The sequence below is a fragment of the Papaver somniferum genome, chromosome 10, assembly GCF_003573695.1.
Source record: "Papaver somniferum cultivar HN1 chromosome 10, ASM357369v1, whole genome shotgun sequence".
Taxonomy (NCBI): domain Eukaryota; kingdom Viridiplantae; phylum Streptophyta; class Magnoliopsida; order Ranunculales; family Papaveraceae; genus Papaver; species Papaver somniferum.
The window spans coordinates 51,688,149-51,708,046 of NC_039367.1; the positions used below are offsets into that span (position 1 = coordinate 51,688,149).

General features: G+C 35.4%; 4 protein-coding genes across 4 annotated transcripts; 2 read left to right on the forward strand and 2 right to left on the reverse strand.

Moving 5' to 3' along the window:
* Positions 1-229: 229 nt before the first annotated feature.
* Positions 230-4,586, forward strand: LOC113315626. Its single transcript, XM_026563891.1, has 7 exons — positions 230-362; positions 590-1,078; positions 1,288-1,670; positions 1,877-2,343; positions 2,440-2,975; positions 3,090-3,875; positions 4,201-4,586. The coding sequence occupies exons 1-7, from the start codon at positions 230-232 to the stop codon at positions 4,584-4,586; spliced, it is 3,180 nt and encodes a 1,059-aa protein (XP_026419676.1).
* An 827-nt stretch (positions 4,587-5,413) lies between these two features.
* Positions 5,414-9,719, forward strand: LOC113318343 (26S proteasome regulatory subunit S10B homolog B). The gene is made up of 10 exons (XM_026566487.1): positions 5,414-5,527; positions 6,150-6,269; positions 6,434-6,570; positions 6,684-6,845; positions 6,928-7,014; positions 8,087-8,173; positions 8,280-8,417; positions 8,559-8,750; positions 8,835-8,933; positions 9,211-9,719. Exons 1-10 carry the CDS (start codon positions 5,434-5,436, stop codon positions 9,283-9,285), a joined length of 1,191 nt encoding a protein of 396 aa, XP_026422272.1. The 5' UTR covers positions 5,414-5,433; the 3' UTR covers positions 9,286-9,719.
* A 20-nt stretch (positions 9,720-9,739) lies between these two features.
* Positions 9,740-12,780, reverse strand: LOC113315627. Its single transcript, XM_026563893.1, has 4 exons — positions 11,890-12,780; positions 11,447-11,755; positions 10,685-11,327; positions 9,740-10,116 (listed from the first exon to the last, which is right to left on the reverse strand). Exons 1-4 carry the CDS (start codon positions 12,778-12,780, stop codon positions 9,740-9,742), a joined length of 2,220 nt encoding a protein of 739 aa, XP_026419678.1.
* A 5,906-nt stretch (positions 12,781-18,686) lies between these two features.
* On the reverse strand, positions 18,687-19,696 carry LOC113315628. Its single transcript, XM_026563894.1, has 3 exons — positions 19,364-19,696; positions 19,007-19,231; positions 18,687-18,833 (listed from the first exon to the last, which is right to left on the reverse strand). Exons 1-3 carry the CDS (start codon positions 19,694-19,696, stop codon positions 18,687-18,689), a joined length of 705 nt encoding a protein of 234 aa, XP_026419679.1.
* Positions 19,697-19,898: the final 202 nt, after the last annotated feature.

A 19,898-nucleotide genomic window follows, 5' to 3' on the forward strand; every position in this document is an offset into this window, starting at 1 on the left:
GAGAATACTGCTTTGGATTTAAAAATTCGTAAATATACAAATGAAGAATATGTTACTTATTGTCATAATCTTGCAAAAGCTTATGAAGTTGAAATAACTGAAGACCTAGATCTTTTACTGCAAAGGGTTTGTGAAGCAAGTCAGAGGCAACTAGAAGAACAATAAAAGGCTGAAAAACAAGAAGAAGAAAGGAGAGCTAAGAGGTCAAGAAGTGAAGATCAAGAAAAAGATGGTACCAGAATTACTCTCAGCCCTGTCTTACAGGCACATGATAATTCACACAAATATTATTGGTCAAATTACTGGATCAACTGATAGATTGCAACACTTTGATGGGATGGAGCATGACCTGGCTGAAGAAGGTGAATCACCTGCAAGAGAGTTTTCCCATGAAAAGACTGAGGCTACTGCTAATTTGGTAACTAAAACTTTACCCTTTGCTTTGCACTCTAATTTTTTTTCTCTTACAATTTTTCTGCAAATATGAAAGTCTTAGCTTGGAATGTCCAAGGTTTAGCAAAAAACTTCACCAGAAACCAGCTTTTTGTTCTAGTTAGGAAACAGTCTCCTGATTTTTTGTTTCTTTCAGAAACAAAAGTTGATAGTGATAAGATGATCTCCCTAGTGAATTCTTTAAGTTACTGTAACTATGTTCATATTGATAGGGTAGGCCTGGCTAGTGGCCCAATTTTAATGCGGAAAGATGAAGTCCATTGTGAAGTTCAAGATGTCTCAAATAATATGATGCATGTAGTCACTAAAATAGATCCTAGTAAACCAAATGTTCTTATTACTTTTATGTATGGTTCCACGTATTTTGATAAGAAAAAAGAACAATGGGATTTTTTGTTAAGAATTATTGAAAACATCATGCAACCTTGGTTAGTAATAGGTGATTTGAATTTCCACATGCATGATTTATTTGAAGCTATGAACTATTCTAGTGAAGATAGGTATGTTCAAGACAAAATGAATATCTTTGGTCTCATGGATATTGGTTACAGTGGTAAGCATTACACTTGGACCAGTAACAGTTTTGGAACTGGCAGTAGAAAGTCTAGAATTGATATGGCAATAGGTAACAATTACTAGTGTAACTCTTTTCCCCAAGCTAAGCTTCTGCACTTAGTTCAGGCTGGCTCTGATCACTGTCCTATTTTATTAATTCCAAAAGTTCTTAGAAGCAATACCTGGAGGCTTTTCAAATTCTTGCCATGTGGATGAAACACTTTGCTTTTAAAACTCAATTATCTATAGCATAGTCTACTAATGTTTCTGGTTCTGCAGGCTTTCAATTGATTACTAAACAACATAGTACAAGGAAAAGACTTTCTTACTGGAATAAAATTGAGTTTGGAGACATTGATAGAAATATCAATAACTTACAAACTCAACTTGAGGTAGCCCAAAATGATCTAAATCATGTCTCTCAACATGATAACATTGTTACTCTCACTAGAAAGCTAGATGAATGGTTTAACATTAAGGTTGATTTTTATAAACAAAAATCTGGAGACACTTTCGCCACTGATATGGATCAAAATACCAAATATTTTCACGCTAATAGGAGAATGTTCAGGAAAAATATTGAGTGCTTATGTGACAATAATGGTGTTTGGTATAATGATGATGAGGATATTGCTAGTATGCTTGTCAGCCATTTTGAGAAGGTAAGTAAAACTTCTAATCCAAGTTTTACTGATATCACTTTTGACATCATCCCTACTGTTATTACTACTCAAGATAATTCCCATCTCAATAGAATCCCTTTTAGTGATGAAATCTTTCAAACTATTAAGAATATGAATGATTGGGGATCACCTGGACCTGATGGATTCCAATCTGGTTTTTATAAATAAAAATTGGGATATTGTAGGCCAAGATGTTACTAATGTTGTTCAAGGTTTTTTTTGAATATGGTTTTATGCCAGCTGCTTTCAATAAAACTTTTCTTAGTTTGATTCCTAAAACTGATAATGCTACTAAACTTGTGGATTTCATACCTATAGGCTTATGTAACACTATTTATAAGATTATCTCTAAGATAATGGCTGATAGAATTAAACCTCACTTAAAACATCTGATATCTCCCTATCAAGCAACTTTTGTTCCAGGTAGAGATATACATGACAACATTATTGTAGCTCATGAGATGATTCAAACTATGAAGCACAATGAAGGACAAAGTGGTACGATGGCTCTAAAACCTGATCTTTCTAAAGCCTTTGATAGAATAGAATGGCCTTTCTTGATAGGAATCCTAAGAAGTTTTGGTTTTGATGAGAAATTCTGTGGCTATATAAATCAGTGCATTTCTACTACACATTTCTGTTCTCTTAAATGGTTTTCCTACTCATGATTTTAAACCATCTAGAGGCATCATACAAGGTGATCCCTTATCACCTTATCTTTTCATTATCTGTATGGAATTTTATCTAGGCTGTTATTAAATGCTGAAACTAAAAATCAAATTTCAGGAGTTAAAGCAGCTAGGAATTCTCCAGATATTACCCATCTAATGTTTGCTGATGATATTCTCATTTTTGTTCAAGCTGATATGCACAATGTTGTTGGTATTATGAATATTCTTGCTTACTTTGGAAGTATTTATGGTCAAATGCTCAACTTAGATAAGTCAAGTGTTTACTTTAGTCACAATCTTAGTCCTAGTTCTAGAGATATTCTTGCTATTAAAATGACTGAAATGATGGACAGTGATACTTATTCGGGTGTTACTTTATTGATAGGGAGAAACAAGATCAAAGCTTTTACGTCTCTGATTCAATCTTTTGGTTATAGACTTAAGACTTGGAAAGGAAAAACTATGAATCATTCTGCTAGAACTGTCATGGTTAAACATGTTTTAAATACCCTGCCTACTTATCAGATGGGTTGTTTTAGAATTCCTAAAACTATGATTGATCAAATGGATACTATCCAAACACATTTTTGGTGGGGACATAGTAGTAATAGAGGTCTTTGTTTGATAGGATGAAATAAACTATGTATTCCTAAATCTTTGGGAGTTCTGGGTTTTAGAAACCTTGAACAATTTAATACTTCTATGTTAACTAAGTTGGCTTGGAAAGCTTGTAATGATGAAAATTCCCTTTGTATGCAAATTGTTAGAGCTAAATATGGTAAAAATGGCAGTTTGCTCCATCTAGATAAGTTAAAAGATGATTCTTCTTGGCTTTGGAGAAGTATTTATGCTGGTATTGAGATTGTGCAACAATACTCTATGTGGATAGTTCAGCTTGGCACAAAAATTAATATATGGCTTCATAATTGGATTATTGGATTCAATAGTCCACCTGTCCCAATTGTGGGTCTTTCTAGCCTTTTATCTTACACTTTAGTTTGTGATCTTTTTTTACCTGGTACTAGAATTTGGAATGAACCGCTTATCAGTTCTATCTTTAATCAAGATACCTCAACTGCTATCCTAAATATGCTTATTCCTTCTACCGGAGAAGATTATCTGATTTGGAAACCTGACAGGAAGGGTAAATTCACTGTTAATAGTGCTTACAATACTCTTTGTGCTAATTCTGTTAACAATTCCATTGCTGGTGATAACATTCCTAAGGATGTTTGGGAACAACTGTGTCACTATAGAGTTCCTCATAGTGTACAACTCTTTGTCTGGAAATGCTTAAAGAATATTGTTCCTGTTAGAGACAAACTTGCTAGTTATAACCCTGAAATAGAGCCCTATTGTAAATTGTGTAATCATAGTCCTGAAACCATTAACCACTTGCTGGTTGAATATGACTATGCTACAACCATTTGGAATGCTTTAAACGTTGATATTACTGTTGTTACTCAACATTTCAATTCTTTCCAGGCTTGGGTAATATCTTGGTTCATTACAGGTGAAGATTTTCAAAATGGCTACAAAAATGATATTTGTGTGATTAAGTTAATGTACACTGTCTGGTATATCTGGAAGGACAGGTGCAATCTAATTTTTCAGGATATTCTGCCTAATAGGAACAATACTCTCATTAGAATATAACATTTAATTCAACAATGTAATTCTGCTATTACTTCTTTTAATGTTAACATGCAATGTAGTATTCTTATCAAGGAATGGATTCCTCCAGAGGAATTAAGGATATGTTAAAATAAATATAGATGCTTCATACAAGACTGAAACTAGGAAAGGTAGTATTGGACTAATTGTGCGTAATCATGCAGGAAATGCAGTAGGAGTTAAATGCTTTCAATTGGAGGAAGAGGTAGATCCAGATGTGAGAGCTGAACATTTTGAATGCAAAGCTCTAGTCATGGCAGTAGATTGGATGGTGGAGTGTGGTTTTGAGAAAGTAATCTTTGAGATGGACTGTGCGAATGTGGTGAACTCTATTAACAGTGGGGAATCCCAAATGCACTGGTTTAATCAACATTTAATTTCTGCAATCAAGAACAAAATTTTCAGTAATAATTTCTGGCTTTGCAAGTTAGTCAATAGGGTAAGAAAGGCTAGACTTGAGGCACTAAATTTCAATTATGATTCTAATTTTCCTCCTGATATCACCAAATATATCGAGGAAGACTATGTCTTTTACAACGTACAAATCTAAAATCTTCTTCTTTTCCCCTCTCCTCTCTCTCACTCCTTCTTCTTCTCCAGCAAAACCATCAAAAACAACCCTTCTTTGCTCAAATCTAGTATATTTTTGGACTAGATCTGAGCAGATTTCTTCATTTTCCCTTGCTTTCTAGGTTAGTTAGTAGATTAGCTTGGTTTTTATTATGTTTTCTACTTATCTACACCATTTTGGTGGTTTTATCTACTCTTTTGAGGTTTATCTTCGCTTTAATGACGATTCTTGGTTATTGGGTTGGGTTTTAAGATCAATAGTGATGCTCTCCAACGACGAAATCTTCATCTTGGTTGCCTCCGGCGACGGAATCTTCATCGGAATCTTCGGCGATGAAATCTCCATATGTGGTCTTTTTGACGACAAAAACTTCATCACTAGTTATAAGAAATTTGAGCAAATCACTCCTACTCTGGGAGCATTTCTTTCTAAAGAAGAAAAACAAAATAAATGAGTGGAATTTATTTCCGAGAAAAACCATCATTCTTCCGATTTAATCAGATCTTATTGATACTTGTATTTGTTTACTCTGGTAATCCTTCTCTTTCTGTTGTCGGATTTCTCGGTATTGTACTCTTATGGTATGTTCTTGTTACTTCGTATTCTCTTATTTTCGATCTTAAACTCATTGTAACCTTGAAATCCCACTAATGAAAAGGCTCTTTGTTAAAAAAAAAAAAAAACTCCCACATGATTTTTTTTGGGGCAAAAAATAGGGACGGGCTATAGCCCGGGTTAGCCCCTTGATAGGCCCGTCCCTGATTTATAAACCGATCAATATAAGGCTAGAGGTTTGATCTCCACTACCACAATCTCAAAGTAGAGGATGGAAGGAGAAGATGAACGGCGTAAGGCTGCTGGTAGAGATTACCGTAAGAAGCTCTTGCATCACAAAGAGCTTGAATCAAGAGTTAGAACAGGTTCGTTTTGTTTATTTTTACAAAAAAAACCCCACTTTGGTTGCTGTTTTAGGGTTTTTATATTTGTGAAATTGTTGAAAATTAAGAACCCTAATTCTGACTATGTAGATCTTAGTTAAAACTTTTACTTGTTTGATTCCCTGTTTAGATCTTAACATATGAGCTGAATTTTGAATGGTGGTGGTAGGTGTATATGGAATGCAGTGTGTTGATAGACTTTTAATACTGAACCCATGATTTACCTGGTAATGCTAGGCGAAGCAACACTTATTTTTTGAGGGAAAAAAGAAGATTTTTTTGGGGATAATAGAAAGGAGGGGTTGAGGATAAGTATGATTAGGAACAAAGGGTTGGGTTTGTTGAGAATTTCTGTCCATGTCTAACAATGATTGTTAATCATCAGCTGAGTAGTATACTGACCTTTTGGTGCTGTGCATAACCAACTACGAGCTACTTGTTGCCAATAGCTTTCGAATGTCAAATTTCATGCGAGATGTTTAGTGTGTGTTTTTGATAGAGAACTGATTTTGTGAATAGTTGATGTCTACATATTACATTGTAACATTTATGTTGGCTCGCTATGGTCATATTTGAAACTGATAATGAATTTATATATGCGCAGCAAGGGAGACTTTAAGAGGTTCCAAGAAGGAGTATGCTAAAACTGAAGATGATCTGAAGTCCCTTCAGAGTGTTGGGCAAATAATAGGAGAAGTTCTGCGACCTCTTGACAATGAACGCTGTAAGTTCCTTTTTCTTTTCCATCGTCATGGGGCTTCTGGGTTACCCCATTAGTTGTAACTGTACATGTGGAGCTACATTTGTTGGATTTATGTCTGTTACCCCATCAGTTGGGACATCTGTGAGACAGCAAAGTAATTAACTGATAATGTTGTTATGTTCCAGTGATAGTTAAAGCAAGCAGTGGCCCTAGGTACGTTGTTGGTTGCCGCAGTAAAGTAGATAAGGAAAAGCTTACGGCAGGAACAAGGGTCGTTCTTGATATGACAACTCTCACAATCATGCGTGCCCTTCCACGTGAAGTAAGTTATTGTTCTGTATTAGTTAAAATAATAAAATGGTCATCTTTTCTCACTGATGCAAACTGGAATGCAGGTAGATTATTGATCCTATCTGCTGATTATTTTGATCTCAGGTTGATCCAGTTGTTTATAACATGCTTCATGAAGATCCTGGTAACATTAGCTACTCAGCTGTTGGTGGATTGTCGGATCAGATTCGTGAACTAAGAGAATCTATTGAGCTGCCACTTATGAACCCCGAACTCTTCCTTAGGGTTGGTATCAAGCCCCCCAAGGTAATGTGCACTATATTTTAGTTTCTGCATGAGTTGTTTTTCTTTTTACTCCAATCTCAATGTTTTTGATCTCAATATGCAGGGTGTTCTTCTCTATGGGCCACCTGGAACAGGCAAGACGCTATTAGCCAGAGCTATTGCCAGTAACATAGATGCCAACTTTTTAAAGGTTTGCATTTTTTGATTTCCTATAAGGCTATAACGCGTCTGAAATTTTATGTTTTCCATCCGATACAGGATACCAATACGTTACTAGGATACACCAACAAAAAAATGGTAATACGGCGATACGGAATACTCAATATTAATCTGTAGTCTTAAAATATATATATATATATATCATATATGAGATAGAAACATAACAAAATACATACATCTGTTTGCATGATCAAAACATATATAAGTTAGTAAACTTAGCAAAATACATGCATAGTTGTATAGGCAGTACAAAAAGTCAAAAAATCACTGCATAAACTTCAACTGTCCACTTATCTTTTTGGTCTCACTGAAATGTAGCTATAGTTTCAGACCTGTAGCTCAAATGTCCTCTGAATCACCACTTGGTGGCAAAGTGTAACCAAAGAAAAACCTCCCAATTGTATGATCCAGCTTATCTCTAGCACTCGCATTAAACAAATTTCCGTAAGCCTTATCACCTTTTCTTGCCACAGTTCCATAATTTTCAACACCTGGTAATGGAATAAGACTACCTGTTTTTGTATGTTGGCTTCTCATGTCAGCATCTTCTGATAACTTCTTCAATTCCTCAAAACTATCAGGATCTATGCCCTCACATATCTTAACACCTTGTCCTTCTATACGAAGAAGATGGGCTTTCACCCGAGTATAAGAACCAAAGAATATATAGTTACATATTGTGCACTGGATTTTATTGTTTCCACCACCTTCGTCACTTTTTCCTTGTTTTTCAACATAATTCCAAAGGGGGGTGTTGAGATTTGCGTCTTTTCTTTTCTTGCTCATAGTTGTATATCAGTATCTGGGATAAATAGGGTTTGGGTATTCTACTGGTTTTGGAGGAGATAAAACAGAGAGAGTTAGAGGTAATCAGATAAGTGTTGAGATTAAGAGGAGGAGGAGAAAGTTTGGGATAAGTATTGACTGGAGGGGGTGATGACAGCTGGTGATAAATATCTAACTTTTATTAGTATTACAGAAATATATGGACAGCTGTTGCAACACAGGTTTTCCTTTGGTTAATACTGTACTTTTGGCTGTAGGTTGTCTCAAGTGCTATAATTGATAAATACATAGGTGAAAGTGCAAGATTAATTCGTGAGATGTTTAACTACGCACGTGATCATCAGGTAAGGCCAAGGTCTATGTGTATCAATCATGACATATTATTGATTAGCCTTGTTCCAGACCAAAAAAGTGTCCTGAGCATCTGATATCTGGTGTTTTCTTGTTAAGCCTTGCATCATATTTATGGATGAAATCGATGCCATTGGAGGTCGCCGATTCAGCGAGGGTACCAGTGCTGATCGTGAAATCCAAAGAACATTGATGGAATTGCTTAATCAGCTTGATGGGTTTGACCAACTAGGGAAGGTATGCGCCTAGACGATGGTCTTTGTCTTTGAAAGCAGTTGAAATACTGCTATGGCGGTTTCACTTGTTTAAGTTCTATATTTCTCAAGTGACCGCAGGTGATAAATTACAACCTCTCGTTGTTTTGAAATGGATGTGTAGGTTAAAATGATTATGGCGACGAACAGACCTGATGTCTTGGACCCTGCACTTCTTCGTCCAGGGCGACTTGACCGAAAGATAGAGATCCCATTGCCTAATGAACAGTCTAGGATGGAAATCTTGAAGATCCATGCTGCTGGGATCGCCAAACACGGCGAAATTGACTATGAAGCAGTTGTAAAACTGGCTGAGGTCTGATCCCTCTCATAACTTTTTCTTATAAAATCTCATTGAAGTAGCCAAATTAACCTTTGAAACTGTTGAACTCTTTCCCAGGGCTTTAATGGGGCTGATTTAAGGAATGTCTGCACTGAAGCTGGGATGTTTGCAATCCGTGCTGAACGTGATTATGTCATTCACGAAGATTTCATGAAAGTAAGTCTTGTCTAATATCTTTTTTTTTAACTAATCCTATCTTCATGTGTACTGTGGTGTGATAAATAAAACTATGCAACTGAGAGGCTTTGGCAAGGGTTTTATGGGAACCTTGTTTAAACCCGGAGCAGTTTATCTCCAATGCTTCCTATGTTATTATTGTTTTCAGCCTTGTCTAGTTACCATTTTGACTTTCTGCCTCTTTATTTTTCTCGGTATGGTATTTCAATTACATTTAGTGCAAGTGATTTCTCATATTAAATAATTCTGTTTTCAGGCGGTGCGAAAACTGAACGAAGCAAAGAAGCTCGAGTCAAGTGCACATTACAACGCGGACTTTGGAAAAGACTAATTGGGAGGAAGCTTCATGCTCTTTGTTGTCTAAATATGAAAGCCATGGATGCCGGGCAGTGCACTATATCTCTCTTTCGTTTTGTCCCCTTCTCCTGAATACCCTTGAATTAAGTAAGGATGTGGTTGGCCTGTGTTAAGGCAAGATTGCAAGTCAAGGTTAGTAAGGTACCCTGGAGCGCATAAGAACTTCGCAATTACCTTTACTTGGGCTCCTCATTGGAAGACTTGTCAGCAGTAACTTCTTCTTCTTCTTTGTTTCCTTTCTTTTAATAGCCGTATTATATAGTACAACAGCTTTTACATTTTGAATGACCTGTTTTAAATATTTATGATGCATCGTGTGTGTTATACTGTAATGGGACATGTTCCAACTTGTCAAATTGTTTGACCAGTCTATTTTCGTTGGCCATTGAGAGTATTTTTTTTAATAAACTGAAATTTTATTGAAAACACTAACTACTGTACAACAAAACATTGTCCCGATTTACAATACTAGTAAGGACTTTGTTCTTTAGATTAACACTAGCTGAGTCACACTGAACATAAGATTTTCTTTTTTCCCGACTCCATTTTGCTAGTTTATCCGCCTCCCCGTTATAGTTTCTATGTACATAGTTAATATTTACAGTGCCAAAATGATCCAAAAAAGATAGAACATTCTTCAGAATTCCTTTAGATCTCCAATCACACGACGATGACCTATTGTTCAAAAAATTTACTGCGTCCTTACAATCAGCTCTGATACTGAAATTTACTAAGTTTAGCTCCTTCACCCAGTTTATAGCTCCTAGTAGAGCTATTGCTTCTGCTGCTGGCCCTGTTGTGAATCCTGAAAAAAAATTAATGTCAGCAATTCTGTTATTCACCCAATAGATTATCCCTACACCATAAGAACCATTTAGTTTATCATATGAAGCATCAACATAGAAGACATCATTCTTAGCAATTCCTGGCTCTCATTATGATGTTGGTTGTTATAATTTCCTGGCATTTTCTTAGTAACTATTCCTTGAGAATGAGACTTCCATTCCTGCAAAAACTTATGACAGTCCTTAATACGAAAATTATTGTGATTATAAATACGAAATATAAAAGGAAAATTTAAAAGATATCGAATTTATGAAGTATAAACTTTATAAGGAATTTATTTTTTAGAGTTAAATGTATATTTTCTTAAAAGGAATGCATGATATATTTGTTTCCTCAATTATACTAATTTCTTTAATATTTTAGATTGGGTCACGTTAAAAATGGATTTATGATTATAAAGAATTCAAGGGTATATTAGAGAGTTCATTGAAAAAGTATGACTATAAACAGAAGCTGGACACAATTTTGAAACTGACGAAAAAGAAATAGAGGACGGTCTTTCAGAAACAGAGGGAGTAATTGATAACCAAGACCAAACCAAATAGCTCTACTAAAAAAACAAGAAATAAACAAATGTGCAGAGGTTTCCTCCTTGAAGTTATTGCAAAGAGAACACCAAGTATCTGTGTACTTCAGAGCTGCATTCATTTTTGCTCTCAATGGTAAAACATCAACCGTCATCTTCCAAATAAACAGATTAATCCTAGGAATTGTTTTCAACTTCCATACATCATTCCAGATTCTATTCCTGTTACTATGATGCTCCCTAGATAGAATTCTATAAGCCGATTTTGTCGAAAATTCACCATTATTATTCCCTAGCCATCTTAATCTATCTTGAACCTGGTTATTTATGAAAACAACTTTAATTTTACATGTTATATCATTTGAGAAGACTGAATCGATCAAACTAGAATTCCACTTCCCATCCACATCCGTAAGATCTGACACACAAACTAAATCTTGATGTTGCCAATTATTTAAAACACCAACATCCGGTATCCAATTATCCTTACAAATTTGAATATGTCTACCATTTCCTACCTCCCAAATGTTGTTTTCCTTAATAATTTCTAAGCCCTTTCTAATACTTGTCCATATCCGAGAGGGATTATAATAACTAGATTTGTGGAAAGGATGCTGCCTTGAAAATATTTTCCTCTCAGCAATCTAACCCACAAATCATTTGGGTTATTCAGTAACCTCCAAGCTAACTTGCTTAGCAAAGATATATTCATTCTATGAGGATTACGAATACCCAATCCTCCACAAGATTTCGGAGTACAAACCTTACACCAGGCGTTAGGGTAATAAGCCTTTTTCGGGTTGTTTATATTCCACCAGAAATCCCTTTGAATTTTGTCAAATTTATCGAGAACTGAAGCAGGAAATTCAAAACATTGCATCTGATAAGAAGGGTATGCAGACAAAGTTGAGTTAATCAACATTGTCCTACCAGCTTGAGATAACAGCTTCGCTTTCCATCCATGCAATGATCTGTAAGCCCTTTCTAGAAGAGATTCAAAATTTAATGCCATTTGCCCGTTGAAAAATAATGGAGTACCCAAATACTTTTCATCCTTAGATATTCTTTGGACCTTTAACATTCTAGCCAGAATTTTATGTGTTTATTATGAACTTTTTTACTAAAGTAAACTCCCGATTTGTGATAATTTATGCTCTGCCCAGAAGAATTAGTAAAGATATCTAAGATATTCATTAATTGTCTTACTTCTGCAATATCAGCTCTACAAAAGATAAAACAATCGTCAGTGAATAAAAGATGCGATATAACAGGACAATTCTTGTTAATTTGCATTCCAGAGAAAGTTTTATTTTGCTCCGCTTGATAGAACAATCTAGACAATCCTTTCAAGGATGTTATAAAGAGATAAGGAGATAATGGATATCCCTGCCGGAGACCCCTAGAAGGATGAAAAGAAATTCCAGGAATTCCATTTAAAAGAACAGTGGATTTAACAGTTGAAATGCATTCATAAATCATACTGCACCATTTATCTGAGAAACCAAAATTCTTGAAAATCTTCACAATGAAATTCCATTCCATTTTATCAAAGGATTTTGATAAATCCAACTTTAAAGCTAAAAAACCTTTCTTAGATTTACTAGTGTTCATGGTATGAAGCATTTCATGTGCTATTACTATATTATCCACAATCTGTCTTTTTGGTATAAAAGCCGACTGATTTGGAGCAATAATTTCATCTAATACAGTTTTCAACCTCATAGCCAGTATTTTTGATATAAATTTATAAAGACCATTAATCAAACTTATCGGTCTAAAGTCTACTGGCGTAATAGGATTCTCAATCTTCGGGATTAAGGAGATGTAATTATCATTGAGTGAATCTGGCAGCTTTCCAGTTTCAAAGAAATTGGTAACTAAATTCACTACATCCTGTTCAACTAAACCCCAATGAGATTGAAAAACCCCCGATGGATAACCATCTGGTCCCGGTGAACCCCAATGATTCATGGAAAAAAGAACTTCTCTAATTTCATCCTTATCTGGCACTCTAATCAGGTCAACATTTTCAGCCTCAGTAATAACTTGATCAAAGATAGGATCAATATTAGTATCCACAGTTGTACTGATACCCATAAAATGATTTTTCAAAAGTAAATCTAATTGATCCTTGTCATCAATTTATAGACCTGAACCATCTCTTAGGGCATGAATGGCATTATGTCTTTTTCTATTGGAAGCAAGAAAATGGAAATATTTCGTGCATTTATCATGTTCTTTAAAAAACTTTTCTCTACTATTCTCTAACCAGTAAATGTTCTCTATTTTCGACCAAGTGTCTAACTCATCTTCCAACTTTTTTATAATCTTTCTAGAGAACAGATGAGCCGGTTTTCTATTTTCCTTTTCAATCTGATTCAAGATTCTCTCTTTATTCTTAAAAATGTTTTTAAAAACATTTTTATTCCAATCCTTGAAATCAGAAGTCAGATCCTGAAGTAACTGATGTAAACTATTATTGGACTGTAATTTATGATGCTTCCAGGCATTCTCAAAAAACATCTTATACTCTTTATGTTCCATCCAACCCCTAAAAAATTTATATGGTCTAACCTGTTTGAATTTGATAGGATCAAAAACAATAAGTAAAGGGTTATGATATGATCAGATGCAGTTCTAGTTAAGTGGTGAACAACAGCTTCAGGAAAGCAGTTAAACAATTAACATTAACTAGACTTCTGTCTATCCTTTCTCTTATATTTTCAACTCCTTCCCTCTGATTCGACCAAGTGAAAGGTTCCCCTATAAATTTTAAATCAGTAAGTCCTACTTGCCGGATAACCCTTTGAATGACAGAAGCAGCACTAGAATTCGAAGCATTACCACCTTCCTTTTCAGACTGATCTAGTACAACATTCAGATCACCCACAATCATCCAAGGTTCACAAAACCTTTCCCCCAAAATATGTAAATAATTCCACTGATTAGTTTTACCCTGAGAGTTTAGAGCCCCATACATACATGAAGTATAACAGCTGATACCTCTGTACTTAAAAGACACAGTGTTGATATTAAACTTGACCTCCACCAATTGAACTTGCAAATTACTAAACCAAGCCACAATCTGTCCACCCGATTTTCCAATAGAAGAGATAACCATCCAATCATTGAATTTTAGTTTTCTAGTAGTATTTTCCATTTTTTCTAATGACATTTTAGTTTCAGACAAGAAAACTAAATCCGGCTTATGCTTTTCTAATAAAAATTTTAGATGCTCGATCGTCTTTAGGCCATTACAGCCCTGAGCATTCCAAGATAAGATGATCATATTTCTAAGAAGCAGCAAAAAGATGTTTATAACACCACCTATAAACGACACGTAAAACTGTGCAGTCCTAATCCAAAAACTAAAAGCAGGAAAATGTTGAAAATTAAGGTAAGGTTTTAAAATACTGACCAAATTAGAGCTTTTGGTACTCGAATTCCCCTCTCCAATCTTTAGCTCTTCCACTTTGCCTGAAACCATGACTTCCTCCTCAAGTACTGCTTCTGCTGAAATTATTGGTGTTGGCTTGATTGAAGAAGTACTTTCCTGAATGGTAGCCAATGCATTTGCTACTACTGGCACGTACAATAGAAACTCTATAATACTGTCGGGACCATCAAAATTTATTAATTAAGCTAGATATTAATTAACCGATAAATTAATGCTTATTAATTTATAGTGTAAAAGATAGAAAAGTAGAGAGAGAAGGAGAAATCTTATTAATGTGTGTATCAAAAAGGGAGAATACAACCCCTATTTATATAGGCTAGACACAAGGGCATCCCGGTAATAAATGGGATTTACCTTAGATATTATTGACATAAATAAACGTTTATAACACTCCCCCTGATGACCACTGTTTCTAAGTCACAAAAATATATCAGGAAAATCAAGAGAGAAAAAACCTGAAATGTGTGAGACTTAGAACCGTGCTGGACACACATATGCTGCCTCATTAAAACCTTGACGAAGGAAAGAGTACAACACGTTTAAGTCCTAATGATGCCTCCCTGATGGATACTTCAGCGAAATCTTGGCCTACAAATCTTTAAGTCGACGCATTCCAATCCTGTGAACTAATTTATTGAATGTAGAAGTTGGTAATACCTTAGTGAAGAGGTCTGCTAGATTGTGGTTTGAACTTACTTGTTGGATATCAATCACACCATCGTTCTGTAGATCATGTGAGAAAAAGAACTTCGGACTGATGTGCTTTATTCAATGACCTTTGATAAATCCTTCCTTTAGTTGTGCAATGCAAGCAGTGTTGTCTTTGTATAATATTGTTGGTGAATCTTTAGTTGAAGGAAGTCCACATGATTCTTGAATATGGTTTATTGTTGACCTTAACCAGACGCTCTCACGGCTTGCTTGATTGCTAGTAGTTCAGAATGATTTGTAGATGTAGCTGAAATTGTTTGCTTCACTAACCGCCAAGATATAGTTGTATCTCCATAAGTAAACAAATACCCAGTTTGTGATCGTCCTTTGTGTGGATCTGAAAGATAACCTGCATCTGCATACCCAATTAATTTTGATTTAGATTCATAAGGGTAAAATAAACTTAAATTAATACTGCCACTAAGATAACGCAATACGTGCTTGATTCCATTCCAGTGTCTTCGAGTTGGAGCCGAATTGTATCTAGCTAACAGATTAACTGAAAATGCAATATATGGCCTTGTGCAATTTGCAAGATACATAAGAGCACCAATTGCACTTCCGGACCAAGAATTTCTTCAACATCTTCTTTAGGTCGAAATGGGTCTTTATTCACGTCAAGTGATCTCACAACCATAGGGGAACTCAGTGGATGTGCTTTGTCCATATAAAATCGTTTTAAGATTTTTTATGTGTAAGTAGATTGATAGACAAATATCCCATTTGAGACATGCTTAATTTGTAAACCAAGACAATACTTAGTTTTACCAAGATCTTTCATCTCAAATACCTTCTGCAAGTAAGCATCAGTTTCAGTGAGTTCTTTTAGAGTTCCAACAAGATTTAGATCATCAATGTATACTGCAGTAATAGCAAACCCAAACACATGGACAAATAGCATTATTAGTATATTCCTCTTTCAATATATATTCACTAAGGCGATTATACCACATTCTTCCAGATTGCTTTAGTCCATATAGAGCTTTTTGAAGTTTTATTGAGTATACACTACGATCTTTGGACTTGTCTGCTTCAGGCATACGAAATCCCTCGGGAAGTTTCATATAAATGTCACTATCAAGTGACCCATAAAGATAAGCCGTAACTACATCCATAAGACGCATTTCAAGCTTTTCTGAAGCTGCGAAACTAATAAGAAACCGAAATGTGATGGCATCCATCACTGGAGAATAAGTTTCTTGATAATCAATACCTGGTCTTTGTGAAAAACCTTGTGCAACGATTCAAGCTTTATATCTCACAATTTCATTTTTCTCGTTACGTTTTCGTACGAATACCCATTTGTATCCGACAACTTTTACATTTTCAGGAGTTACAAAAACAGGACCAAGGACTCCACATTTTACTAATGAGTTGTACTCTGCTTGGATTGAAACCTCCCACTTAGGCCAGTCTTTTCTACGACGACATTTTTCAATAGGTTGTGGTTAAGGATCATCAATATTTTCAATGACATCCAAAGCAACTGTAAAAGCAAATTTACTATCAGGAATAATTGTATTCCTGTCCTAGTTTTGTCTTGTACCAACATAATTCATAGAGATCTCATCGTTTTGAGGTACGTGTGCCTCTTCAGGTGCAACTTGTGTATCATTATTTGATTGAACAATCAATGTTTCAGAGTGAATGGCTTTTTCCGGAATGCCAACTACTGATCTCTTTTTGCGCGGAACTACCAAGAGGTCTTCCACGCTTTAAGCTTATCGTGGACTGGCTATCATGATGTCCCTTTGGGATTCTTACTCTCGCAGGAGTATTTGCAGCAGGTATATGTGATTTTGTTACCTTATACCTATATCAGTAAATGCATCAGGCATTTAGTCTGCAATATTTTGCAAATGTATGATTCTTTGAACCTCTTCAGGTGCAACTTGTGTATCATTATTTGATTGAAAAATCAACGTTTCAGAGTGAATGACTTTTTCCGGAACGCCAACTACTGATCTCTTTTTGCGCGGATTTAAATCCTTTGCACCAAGAGGTCTTCCACGCTTTAAGCATATCGTGGAATGGTTATCATGATGTCCCTTTGGGATTCTTACTCTCGTATGAGTATTTGCAGCAGGTATATGTGATTTTGTTACCTTATACATGTATCAGTAAATGCATTAGGCATTTAGTCTGCAATATTTTGCAAATGTATGATTCTTTGAACCTCAAGTTCACACTGTTTTGTATGAGGATCAAAGTGGGCTAATGATGGTGTATTCCATGAAATTTCACGACGTTCCTCAAGTTTTGGCTTATCTCCCCCTAACGACAGTAAATTTGATTCATCAAATTGGAAATCAGCAAATCTTGCTTTAAAAATATCTCATGTTTGAGGTTCTAAGTATCGAATGATAGATGAAGATCCATAGCCAACATATATGCCGAGTCTACGTTGAAGACCCATTTTCGCTCTTTGTGGTGGAGCAATGGGAACATACACAACACAACCAAAAGTTCGAAGATGAGATATATTTGGTTGATACCCATATACGAGTTGTACATGTGAGTATTTTTTATAGCTGGTTGCTCTTATACGGACCAGTGCTGCAGCATGTAATATTGCATGACCCCATGCTGAAAATGGCAATTTAGACCTTAAGATTAATGGTCGAGCAATTAATTGTAAGCGCTTAATAAATGATTCCGCTAAGCCATTTTGAGTGTGCACGTGAGCTATGGAGTGTTCGACATCAATGCCAATGGACATGCAATAATCATTAAATACTTTAGAGGTAAATTCACCAGTATTATCAAGACGAATAGTTTTAATAGGAAAATCTGGAAACTGAGCTCGTAGCTTAATAATTTGTGCAAGTCTTGCAAATGCAACAGTACGAGTCGAAAGTAAGCAAACATGTGACCATCGTGTTGAAGCATCAATACGAACCATAAAATAACGAAATGGTCCACACGAAGGGTGAATTGGTCCACATATATCACCTTGAATTCTTTGTAGAAAATTAGGTGTTTCGATGCCAACTTTCATCAATGATGGCCTAATAATCAATTTTTCTTGATAACAAGCGATATATGGACAATCATTAAATGATAAGACTTTTAGTCTATTTAGAGGATGTCCATATTAGTTTTCAATAATTCGACGCATCATAGTTGATCCTGGATGACCCAAACGGTCATGCCAAAGTTTAAAAACACCGGGATTGGAAGTCTTAGGATGACTCACAAGATGTGATTCAATTAGGATAGTGTGATATAATCCAGAAGATAGAGATGAAAGCTTTTCTAGGACTTGTTTCTTACCTGAGAAAATGGCATTAATGCATAAATACTCTTTGTTAGCGTCATTTGTTGTCTCAATATGATATCCATTAAGACGAATGTCTTTAAAACTCAACAAGTTGCATTTAGATCTTGTTGAAAATAAGGCATCTTGGACATGGATTTGTGTACCATTAGGGAGAATTATCGATGCTTTTCCATGTCCCTCAACAAGATTAGAAGTCCCTGAAATTGTAGTAACATTGGACGTAGCTAACGTTAAATGGGAGAAAAACCTTTTGTTACGAAAAATTGTGTGGGTTGTTGTACTGTCAACAAGACATATATCTTCGTCACTTGTTTTCGGCTTTCCATTAGAAATATCCATATCCCTTTTAGAAAAATAAAGACAATAATATAAGTTATAGAGAATAGATACTAAGAAAATAATTTCATTACTAAAGAGAATTTCAATAACTAATACGTTAAAATCAATTTCCTAAAAGAAAACAATCTCTAAAATTATATGACAAAACATTGTCACTTATTCAAACCAAACTAATACTCAATCTACTAAAAAGAACTGATCATAAAACAAATAAACTCAGATATCCTTGAGGAAGGAATCCATGTCTTCAATATCATTTCCATCATTCTTGAAGTCAGAAATATCAAGATGGGCAATATCCATTGGTATGTCATATTGTAAAAAATTGGTTTCAGCCTTCTTTTCCTTTCCTTTAATAGACGCCTGATAAAGATAAGCAAGGTGCCTTGCAGTACGACAAACATTTCCCAGTGCCCTGGTGAACCACAACGATGACAGACAGATTCATGGTGCTTTGAGTGGCTCTGCGAGCTTTTTCCTTTGTGTTTTGGGAACACATTCTTATTCCCCTTCTCATGATGGGAATTATTACCAACCTTCTTTTTGTTGTTGGGAGTTTTTGGGCCTAACCAATGTTTGTATCCTTTCCCACAGCTTTCAGGGGCATTGCCACGACTTTCTGTAGCGTTCATCTCTGGAGCAACTGTTGAACCTGCTGGGTGACTTTGATGGTTCTTGAGTAATGACTCATTATTCTGCTCAGCTACTAGAAGGCAAGAGATAAGCTTAGAGTATTTCTTAAACTGCCTTTCACGATATTGCTGTTGAAGCAAAATGTTTTAAGAATGAAAGGTGGAATAAATCTTCTCTAAAAGATCAACATCAATAATTATTTCTCCACATAGCTTTAAACGAGAGACAATCTGAAATGAAGCCGAGTCATATTCACTTACGCTTTTAAAATTTTGTAGGCGAAGGTGCATCCACTCATATCTAGCTCTTGGAAGGATGACCGTTTTTTGATGGTCAAACCTATCCTTCAGCTTTGTCCACAGAGTGTACGTGTCTTTCACCGTAAGATACCGGGACTTCAAAGCTTCGTCTAAGTAATGACGAATAAAAATCAATGCTTTGGATCGATCTTCTTGGGACTCCTTATTGTCCTTAGTAATGGTCTTATCAAGTGAGCTAGCACCCAGGTGTACCTCTGCATCTAGAACCCAAGACAAATAATTCTTGCCGGACATGTCAAGGATTTTGAAGTTCACCTTTGAAAGAGTCGACATAATCTGAATATTAATAAAACAAAAGATGATCAATAATTTATAAAATTAGTGAAATCAAAAGAAAAATAAAATAAAACTCCTCATACAATATACATGAGAAAAATAAAGAAATAAATATTGGTTAGACGACATAGCAAGACATGACCAATAAATAATTAATATACATACAAACACTTCAAGCATTATTACAAACAATAATATA

Excerpts from the sequence above, each read along its gene's own strand:
- LOC113315626 (XM_026563891.1), top strand. The coding sequence starts at position 230 with ATGGTACCAGAATTACTCTCAGCCCTGTCTTACAGGCACATGATAATT. Across the intron at positions 2,976-3,089 it reads GGGACATAGTAGTAATAGAG|CTTGTAATGATGAAAATTCC; the intron begins GTCTTTGTTTGA and ends TGGCTTGGAAAG. Across the intron at positions 3,876-4,200 it reads AATATCTTGGTTCATTACAG|GAAATGCAGTAGGAGTTAAA; the intron begins GTGAAGATTTTC and ends GTAATCATGCAG.
- LOC113318343 (XM_026566487.1), top strand. The coding sequence starts at position 5,434 with ATGGAAGGAGAAGATGAACGGCGTAAGGCTGCTGGTAGAGATTACCGT. Across the intron at positions 8,418-8,558 it reads GGTTTGACCAACTAGGGAAG|GTTAAAATGATTATGGCGAC; the intron begins GTATGCGCCTAG and ends ATGGATGTGTAG. Across the intron at positions 8,934-9,210 it reads TTCACGAAGATTTCATGAAA|GCGGTGCGAAAACTGAACGA; the intron begins GTAAGTCTTGTC and ends TTCTGTTTTCAG.
- LOC113315628 (XM_026563894.1), bottom strand. The coding sequence starts at position 19,696 with ATGTCGACTCTTTCAAAGGTGAACTTCAAAATCCTTGACATGTCCGGC. Across the intron at positions 19,232-19,363 it reads GCCTACAAAATTTTAAAAGC|CAATATCGTGAAAGGCAGTT; the intron begins GTAAGTGAATAT and ends TTGCTTCAACAG. Across the intron at positions 18,834-19,006 it reads CTCCCAACAACAAAAAGAAG|GCGTCTATTAAAGGAAAGGA; the intron begins GTTGGTAATAAT and ends TATCTTTATCAG.
- LOC113315627 (XM_026563893.1), bottom strand. The coding sequence starts at position 12,780 with ATGGGTATCAGTACAACTGTGGATACTAATATTGATCCTATCTTTGAT. Across the intron at positions 11,756-11,889 it reads GTAGAGCTGATATTGCAGAA|GTCCAAAGAATATCTAAGGA; the intron begins GTAAGACAATTA and ends AGAATGTTAAAG. Across the intron at positions 11,328-11,446 it reads ACCCTAACGCCTGGTGTAAG|ATTGCTGAGAGGAAAATATT; the intron begins GTTTGTACTCCG and ends TTTGTGGGTTAG.